This window comes from Penaeus vannamei, chromosome 20 (assembly GCF_042767895.1).
Source record: "Penaeus vannamei isolate JL-2024 chromosome 20, ASM4276789v1, whole genome shotgun sequence".
NCBI classification, from domain to species: Eukaryota; Metazoa; Arthropoda; class Malacostraca; order Decapoda; family Penaeidae; genus Penaeus; species Penaeus vannamei.
In genome coordinates, this window is record NC_091568.1 from 319,178 (window position 1) to 329,177 (window position 10,000).

General features: G+C 46.7%; 1 protein-coding gene across 1 annotated transcript in view; it reads right to left on the reverse strand.

Annotated features, from left to right (window-relative positions):
• The window catches only part of LOC113807117 (probable glutamate receptor), a 19,234-nt gene that overhangs the window by 2,675 nt on the left and 6,559 nt on the right, over nucleotides 1-10,000 (reverse strand). The window contains exons 8-13 of the mRNA XM_070135624.1: nucleotides 9,540-9,722; nucleotides 8,137-8,295; nucleotides 7,140-7,323; nucleotides 5,227-5,441; nucleotides 2,686-2,821; nucleotides 940-1,090 (exon numbers count right to left, since the gene is read on the reverse strand). Coding sequence (XP_069991725.1) covers nucleotides 940-1,090; nucleotides 2,686-2,821; nucleotides 5,227-5,441; nucleotides 7,140-7,323; nucleotides 8,137-8,295; nucleotides 9,540-9,722 — 1,028 coding nt within the window. The remainder of the gene's footprint in view (nucleotides 1-939; nucleotides 1,091-2,685; nucleotides 2,822-5,226; nucleotides 5,442-7,139; nucleotides 7,324-8,136; nucleotides 8,296-9,539; nucleotides 9,723-10,000) is intronic.

A 10,000-nucleotide genomic window follows, 5' to 3' on the forward strand; every position in this document is an offset into this window, starting at 1 on the left:
CTCTCTCTCTCTCTCTCTCTCTCTCTCTCTCTCTCTCTCTCTATCTATCTCTCCCTCTATCTCTCTCATTCTATCTCTGTTTGTTTGGCTCTGTCTCTTTCTCTTCCGTTTTTCTTTGTCTGTCTGTCTGTCTGTCTGTCTGTCTGTCTGTCTGTCTGTCTGTCTCTCTCTCTCTCTCTCTCTCTCTCTCTCTCTCTCTCTCATAACAACAACATCAACAACAATAATAATAATAATAATGATACTACTACTACTTATAATAATAATAATAATAACAATGAGACTACTACTAACAGTACTGACACTACTGCGAATGATGATAACGACAATGGTAACGATAAAGAATAACCACATTAACTCTAATATTCATAATTAGGGTAACGCAACAAATATATTATAAGCAGCATATAGAGCAGCACAAATGACGTTAATAATAATAAACAGCAAGAGAGAACAGCAAAATGATTATAATAATAATGATAGTTAATAAAAATAAACAGCATATAGTACAACAAAAATATATCAATAATAATTAACTAAAATTAACAGCATATGGAACAGCAAAATAATAATAATAATAATAATAATAATAATGATAATAATAATAATAATAGTAAAAATAATGATAATAATGATAACGATAATCTTAATACTAATAATAATTATAATAATAATAACAATAATAATAATAACAATGGTAATAATTATAATAATAATAATATTGATAATAATACTACTAATAATAACAATAATAACAATAATAATAAAATAACAACAAAAAATAATAATGATAACAATAATAACGATGATAACAACAACAATAACAATAATAAATAACCAAAACAATAATGATAACAATAATAACGATGATAACAACAACAATAACAATAATAAATAACCAAAACAAACAGCATATCCGGCAGAATGAGCGAAACCTACTTCCTGTCAAAGATAGGTTTCAACAGCGACATCTTGGGCAAGGCAAGCGCCGAGAATTTCTTGGCGATGGCTTCGGTGCCGTAGGTGAGTCGACAGCGGCGGTCATTTGCTTTGTTTTTGTTCATGTTGTAGTATGCGCCCGTAGCCCCCACTGGCAAGGGAGGGAGAGGGTTAGTGGGGTTGGGAGGGAGGGAGGGAGGGAGGGAGAGAGGGGGAGGGGGAGGGGGTGTGGGTAGGGAGAGGGAGAGGGATAGGGAGAGAGAGAGAAAGAGGGAGAGGAGAGGGAGAGGAGAGAGGGAGAGGGAGAAGGAGATAGGAAGAGGGAGAGGGAGAGAGTGAGAGAGGAGGGAGGGAAGGAGAGAGGAGAGGGAGAGAGAGAGGGATGGGAGAGAGAGAGAGAGAGAGAGAGAGAGAGAGAGAGAGAGAGAGAGAGAGAGAGAGAGAGAGAGAGAGAAGAAGAAGAAGAAGAAACAGAAAAGAAAGAGGAAGAAAATGAAAATGAGAAAGATAAGACCAAAAACGAGAGAATAATAGTAAAAAAAAAAAACATTAGAAAAAAACAATAACAATGTGAAGGCGGTGGCGTAGATATGAAATTTGACAATGTATCGAGATCCTTAGATTTTTCGACAATTAGATTAGTCCCACCGTTCAATGCTGAAAGAAAACGGAAGGCGATCAGCTGACTAAACACCCATCCTCACGACCAGCGATGTAGTGGCAACGCAGCACTGACCTGGCGCCGGACTCTCAAAATAACCTTAATTTAAGGCGCGCTGGAGGCCTTAACCGTCCTGCTATATTTCCCTTGTATAAGAGCGAAGGGTGTTGATTTCTCCCCGGCTTAGAGCGCTAAAGGCTGCTCTTCCCCTGCCTTAACCTAAGCCGCCTCACCTCGCACCAAAATGGCGGTTTCCTTGCTCTGCGCATGGGCCGACAGGTCAAGGAGATACGGCGCCTTAACGCGTTTGAGAATCCGGCTCCTGATGCAGAACTTCTTATCTAAACTAACTCTTCATAAATTTCGTGTTAAGCTGACCTCAGGAAGCGAACATTAAAGATATTTAAACTCCTGTGACTAGGATGGAAACAGAGAAATGAACATTTTTTTCTCGACAAGGATTGAAAAATTCCGACAAAATTCTCTTTATATGAGACTGGGGGGCAAATACCCTACCTGCCCCCCCCCCCATCCCCCTTCCTTTATCTACGCCACTGAGAGAGGTGGGATGGGGGGGGGGGGGAGTGGATGAGATAGGGTGGAAGGGAGGGAGAGAGAAGGTAAGAGTGAGTGGGTAGGAAATGGAGGGTGAGGGAGGAAGAGTGTGTGAGTGCGACGGAGAGAAAGAGGAAGAAGGAGGGTGAGAGAGAAAGAGAGGGTGCAGGGAAGTAGAAGGACAAGGAAGAGGGAGGGTGAGAGAGAAAGAGAGTGTGTATGGAAAAGGGAGAGAGGGAGGTGTTTGGGAAGAAGAGGGAGAGGGAAGGAAGGGTGAGTGGGCTGAGGGACGAAGGGAGGGGAGTGGGTGGAGCCAGAGTGAGGGGGAGTAAGAAGGAGGGAAAGGGAGAGGGAGGGAGGAGCGACGAGAAAGAGAGAATCCGACCAACCGATATCATAAATAAATATATAACCACAGAAATAAAGTAGAAACATGAAAAACAAAGAGAAAAAAGGGAGAGAAAAAAAAAACGAAAAACACACTCGAAACAATAAACAAACAAGTACAAAAAGGGGCAAATATGACGTACTGACAATCGCAATATCCCGACTCTCCAACTGCTCGACGTCTGTGCGACTCTCTCCCTGCGCCCCCTGGTTCTCCCTGATGGCGCCGCGCTCCTTGGCCCTCCGGTACAGAATCTGATAGTCCTCCGTCTTCGTCGCCTGCGAGCAAGGGTGACGGACGACAGTTAATCAATCAGTTAATTAATTAATTATCAGTTAATTAATTAATTATTTAATTAATTAACAGTTAATTAATCAGTTATCATTAATTAATAATTAGAAATATCATTAATTAATAATTAGACAGTTAATTAATCAGTTATCATTAATTAATAATTAGAAATATCATTAATTAATAATTAGACAGTTAATTAATCAGTTATCATTAATTAATAATTAGAAATATCATTAATTAATAATTAGACAGTTAATTAATCAGTTATCAATGGTTGTAAAATCAAGGGTGCGAGGGGGTACGGGTGTATAGATATTGGTAAGGGTGTGTGTGGGGGGGGGATACAGGTGTATATATATTGGTAAGGGTGGGGGGGGGATACAGGTGTATATATATTGGTAAGGGTGGGGGGGGGGGATACAGGTGTATGGATATTGGTAAGGGTGTGGGGGGGGGGGGGATACAGGTGTATAGATATTGGTAAGGGTGTGGGGGGGATACAGGTGTATAGATATTGGTAAGGGTGTGGGGGGGATACAGGTGTACAGATATTGGTAAGGGTGGGGGGGGGATACAGGTGTACAGATATTGGTAAGGGTGTGGGGGATACAGGTGTATAGATATTGGTAAGGGTGTGGGGGGGATACAGGTGTATAGATATTGGTAAGGGTGTGGGGGGGATACAGGTGTATAGATATTGGTAAGGGTGTGGGGGGGGATACAGGTGTATAGATATTGGTAAGGGTGTGGGGGGGATACAGGTGTATAGATATTGGTAAGGGGTGGGGGGATACAGGTGTATAGATATTGGTAAGGGTGTGGGGGGGATACAGGTGTATAGATATTGGTAAGGGTGTGGGGGGATACAGGTGTATAGATATTGGTAAGGGTGTGGGGGGGATACAGGTGTATAGATATTGGTAAGGGTGGGGGGGGGATACAGGTGTATAGATATTGGTAAGGGTGGGGGGGAGATACAGGTGTATAGATATTGGTAAGGGTGTGGGGGGGATACAGGTGTATAGATATTGGTAAGGGTGTGGGGGGGGGATACAGGTGTATAGATATTGGTAAGGGTGTGGGGGGATACAGGTGTATAGATATTGGTAAGGGTGGGGGGGATACAGGTATATAGATATTGGTAAGGGTGTGGGGGGATACAGGTATATAGATATTGGTAAGGGTGGGGGGGATACAGGTGTATAGATATTGGTAAGGGTGTGGGGGGGGGGATACAGGTGTATAGATATTGGTAAGGGTGTGGGGGGATACAGGTGTATAGATATTGGTAAGGGTGGGGGGGGATACAGGTATATAGATATTGGTAAGGGTGTGGGGGGGATACAGGTATATAGATATTGGTAAGGGTGGGGGGGATACAGGTGTATAGATATTGGTAAGGGTGGGGGGATACAGGTGTATAGATATTGGTAAGGGTGTGGGGGGATACAGGTGTATAGATATTGGTAAGGGTGGGGGGGATACAGGTGTATAGATATTGGTAAGGGTGTGGGGGGATACAGGTGTATAGATATTGGTAAGGGTGTGAGTGGGATACAGGTGTATAGATATTGGTAAGGGTGGGGAGGGGGATACAGGTGTATAGATATTGGTAAGGGTGTGGGGGGGATACAGGTGTATAGATATTGGTAAGGGTGTGGGGGGGGGGGATACAGGTGTATAGATATTGGTAAGGGTGGGGGGGGGGATACAGGTGTATAGATATTGGTAAGGGTGGGGGGGGGATACAGGTGTATAGATATTGGTAAGGGTGTGGGGGGGATACAGGTGTATAGATATTGGTAAGGGTGGGGGGGATACAGGTGTACAGATATTGGTAAGGGGGGGATACAGGTGTATAGATATTGGTAAGGGTGTGGGGGGGATACAGGTGTACAGATATTGGTAAGGGTGTGGGTGGGATACAGGTGTACAGATATTGGTAAGGGTGTGGGTGGGATACGCGTGTGCAGATGTTGGCATGGCTGCGAGGGGGTACAGTACTATAAATATTGGTAAGGGTGTGAGGGGATACGGGTTTATAAATGTTGGTCAGGGTGTGGGGGGGGATACAGGTGTATACATATCTTCAAGGCTGCGACAAGTTATAAATGTTCGTATTAGTATTGCTATTTACATATGTCGATAAGAGTTGATGAGATATATATAATTATGTTGCCGATTGTTCATAAGCATATAAAGGGATACCGATATTTTTAATTAATACCAAGTAGGGCATTAGTGTGCACACATACGTACAGAGAGATGGGAAAGAGTGAGGAAGAGAGAGAAGCGAAGAGAAGAGAGGAGAAAACAGGGAACTAACCAGAGCCAGGAGGAGACAGCCATGAAAAAAAAGAAAAAAAAGCAAATAAAGAAAGAAAGAGACCTTGACGATGTCGTGCGCGCCATAAGCCTTGTCCAGAGCGATGGTCCAGTCGCGCAGAACCAGCTCCCCGATGGTGGCGGGAGGCTTGGTCACCCTCGGCTTGGAGAGGAAGGCCGTCAGATTCCCGCTGTACACTGCGAACAGGATGATCACCACCGCCCAGATGCACACGTACACCACGCGCCCTGGAGAGCTGGTCGGGGACTGGGGTGATCCTGGGGTGGGAGGAGGAGGAGGTAGGGGAGGGGAAGGGAGGAGGAGGAGGAAGGGGAAGAGAGGAGGAGGAGGAGGATGTAGGGGAGGGAGGAGGAGGAGGAGGAGGTAGGGGAAGGGAGGGAGGGAGGAGGAGGAGGTAGGGGAAGGGAGGAGGAGGAGGGGGAGGTAGGGGAGGGAGGAGGAGGAGGAGGAGGTAGGGGAGGGAGGAGGAGGAGGAGGAGGTAGGGGAGGGAGGAGGAGGAGGAGGAGGTAGGGGAGGGAGGAGGAGGAGGAGGAGGAGGTAGGGGAAGGGAGGGAGGAGGAGGAGGAGGTAGGGGAAGGGAGGAGGAGGAGGGAGGAGGTAGGGGAAGGGAGGTGGAAGAGGAGGGGGAAGGAGGAGGAGGAGGGGAGGTAGGGGAAGGGAGGAGGAGGAGGAGGTAGGGGAAGGGAGGAGGAGGAGGAGGTAGGGGAAGGGAGGAGGAGGAGGTAGGGGAAGGGAGGAGGAGGAGGTAGGGAAAGGGAGGAGGAGGAGGAAAAGAGAGGAGGTAGGGGGAAGGAGGAAAAGGAGGGAGGGGGAGGAGGAAGGTGTAAAAGCTTGGTTATTTTTTGAATGCGAAGTACTATCCTTCATTTTGTTTTATCTTCTGCATTCTTTTCTTCTAAATATGTGTATATGCATACATATACACGCATACATACATACCACACATACATTTTTTCTTATAAAGGTGACCGTGCACTGAGGAGGTTCGGAAGGAATGTCAAAATAATATTACTATTTCAGGTAACCCTCATCACCAAACACTGCCAACACCTTCACTTCCATCATCACCAAAGGAGCCAACGCCGACGTGGCCGCATAACCGCATCCTCCCTTCGCCTCCAGCCACGGGGCCCTCATGGCGAGTCGCCAGGCAGGTCCCCGGGCCATCTCTAGCTCTTCACGACGTCTGGTCGATCTGCCCAGGCCGCGACTTCCTAGGTCTTCCCATAGGCCTCCTCCACGAAGGATTGTCTCGATTTTAAAACGAGAGAGAGAGAGAGAGAGAGAGAGAGAGAGAGAGAGAGAGAGAGAGAGAGAGAGAGAGAGAGAGAGAGAGAGAGAGAGAGAGAGAGAGAGAGAGAGAGAGAGAGAAACCTGATGGGCAGGGTCATCCACAGGGAAACGAGCGAGGTGCCCGTATAGCCTGAGTTGGCGGTCCCGGATTATGCAAGTAACATGTCACGGTGTCATCGTCGGCTGGACACATGGTCCCGCCAACTGTACCCTATGATCCGGCGTAGGAACTTGTTACAAAAGGCTTCGAGGCGTGACTCCAACGCACTAGATAGCGTCCAGAGTTCGCCTCCATAGAGTAAAACTGGCATTATCAAAGCCTTGAAGTCCTTAGTCCTACATAGGTACCGTCACCTCCAAATACTCTTGTTGACTGAGTTCATGTCTCCTGCTGCCAGACCAATCTGTCTACTGACCTGGTTTGACAAGGCCCGAGACATGGACTTCACTACCAAAGTATGTAAACCTCTCTGTGTGGCTTCAACGTCCTCCCCGCAAGCATCTTTAAACTAAACAGGTTCTCCTAACAGGCCCCAAATCCTGGATCTTATCTTCACCTCGTTTCGGTTAATCACGCACATGCTCTTTGCAAGCATGCCTAAAATCTCAAATAACACCACATATTTGAACGATCAGCAGCCAACGCATTCAACACACTCACCTTGATAAACAGCAGTACGTAACACAATCGCCAGAATGGTAGCGAAGCTTGCGAACATATTTTCTCGCTTATTATTTATACAGTTGAACTGAGGACATGGCGGTGTGTCACGATTCGTAGGAAACCAAAACATCCACAGCCATAGTGCCGAGGCGATCAAGAACGCGGTTATGATGACCCAACTCTGCAAGCAAGTTAGTTTGTAATTTTGTCATGATTTAAAATAAGTGAAACGAATATCTGATAAAAATGAAGTAAAATTGAATAAAGTCTGATAAATTATATATGAAAAATGAAAAGATATATCCAGATAAAGAATAAAACTTTTGGCTTTTTTCATTATATAACTCTCGGGAAGCAAAACGAATATTTGATAAAAAAGAGAAATAAATGAAAATGAAGCCTGATAGATAATATATGAAATATAAAAAAGCCAGAAAAAATATAAAGCATGATAAAGTGAGAGTAATGAACGTGTTCGTATTTGTGAAATATAAAACACATAGGTATTTATTGTGGGTCCAGTTTCCGGAAAGAAAAAACGGCCTTTTGTTTAATGTTATAAATAAACAATGAAAAGTAAAGTCTGATCAACTTTATGACATAAAAAACAATAAAAGTAGTCTGATAAACTTTTTGACTTGTAAAAAATAATAAAAGTAAAGTGATAAACTTTTTTTTACATAAAAAAACAATAAAAGTAAAGACTGATAAACTTTTTTGACATAAAAAAAAAACAATAAAAGTCTGATAAAGCTTTTTGGAGTTATAAATAAACACTGAAAAGAAGTCTGATAAAGCTTTGTGGAGTTATAAATAAACATTGAAAAGGTTTGATAAAGCTTTTTGGGGTTATAAATAAACAACAGAAAGTAAAGTCTGATCAAGCTTTTGGAGCTATAAACAAACAACAAAACCAAAGCCACCAAATGACCAATAAACCGAATTCTCTCCCCGAGTGAAGCCACGAGCGAACCACCTCGTCTCCCCGCTTTACCTGCCACGTGTAGAGCTTAAAGAGAATGAGAGGGTCGTTAATGATGCTGGGAGCTCTCGTGAGAAAGATCATGGGGTCAAACAGCGTCCAGGTCGTGTAGTCGATGGCCAGCAGGCGGTGGTGCGTGATGCTGAGGGAGGCCAAGCCGAGGTCGCCCTCCTGAAGGGGACGGTGGATAGGCTGGGATGTGTAGATATGAGAGGGAGGGAGGGAGGGAGGGAGAAAGAGGGGGAGGGAGGGGGAGATGGGAGAGAGAGGGAGGGGAGGGGAGAGAGGGGGAGAAGGGAGAGAGAGGGGGAGGGAGGGAGGAGAAGGGAGAGAGAGGGAGGGAGGGAGGGAGGAGGGAGGCAGGGAGGGAGAAGGGAGAGAGGGAGGGAGAGAGAGAGGGAGGGAGGGGGAGAAGGGAGAGAGAGGGAGAGAGAGGGAGGGGAGGGGAGGGAGGGAGAGGGGGGAAGAGGGAGGGAGGGAGAGAGAGAGAGAGAGAGCGAGAGAGAGAGAGAGAGACAGAGACAGACAGACAGAGACAGAGACGGACAGACATAGTGAGAGAGAGAGATCCAAAGATATAAAGTATAGAAGGCTAAACATGTAGAGATAGACAGACAATAACAGTATTTAGATAGACAGCAATACATAGATAGATGTATGAACCGACATATAGACTGTAACTATTGCTATTATTTAAATGCCAAGTTCTCCTATTCTAGCTTGACAAGGTTTTTTTATGAACGCTATTCACAGCTATTTTATTTGTTTACTTTTATATCAACTTATTTACGTATCTGTTTATAAATTCATGAATTAATTCGTTTATCAAAGATGATTCAGAGATATATGAATTAATTTCTCCATGTATGTGTGTGTGTATACATCCATCTGTAAATGCGTTCATGTGTACGTGTGTTGTATATGAAGCAACGAATATGTATGTTTGCGTGTGTGTGTGTGTGTGTGTGTGTGTGTGTGTGTGTGTGTGTGTGTGTGTGTGTGTGTGTGTGTGTGTGTGTGTGTGTGTGTGTGTGTGTGTGCATGTCCCCGTATGCGTAGCCCCATGTCCGCGTGCACATTTGTCCGTGCCCCTCCCCTTCCCTCCCCCTTACCTTCCCCTCCCTCTCCTCCCTCCCTCTCTTCCCACCCCTTCACCCTCTCCTCCCTCCCTCTCCCTCTCCCCTTCCCTCCTCCCCTTCCCCCTCCTCCCCTCCCTCCTCCCCCCCTCCCCTTCCCCTCTCCCTCCTTCCCCCTCCCCCTTCCCTCCCTCCCTCCTTCCACCCTCCCCCTCCCTCCACCTCCCCTCCCTCCCTCCCCTCCCCTCCCCTCCCCTTACCCTCTTCCCCCTCCTCCCCTCCTCTCCCTCCCCCCTCCTCCTCCCTTCCCCCTTCCCCTTCCCCCTCCCTCCCCCCTACCTTCCTCTCGATGTGGCCGACCACGCCGTCGTAGGACCCGTTCGCCCCCACGTTCCCGAAGCCCGACCCCTCCATGATGGCGTAGCGGAAGTTGGCCGAGGAAGCCAGGGTGTTGATCACGTGGCCGAGGAACCCCACGAGGTAGGAGCGGTTGGGGCCCACGCGGATGGCCTCGATGAAGTCCTGAGGGGGGGGTTGGGGGTGAGTGGAGGGGGTTGGGGGTTGGGGGTTGGGGGGAATTGGTGGTAAGGGGGAGGGGGTGAGAGGGGGTTGAGGGTGAGGGGGTTGAGGGTGAGGGAGGTTGGGGCGAGGGGGATTGGGGTGAGGGAAGGGTTGGGGGTGAGGGAAGGGTTGAGGGTGAGGGGTGGTTGGGATTGAGGGAGGATTGGTGGTGAGAGGGTTGGGGGTTGAGGGTGAGGGGGTTGAGGGGGTTGGGGTTGGGGTGAGGGGGTTGGGGGTTG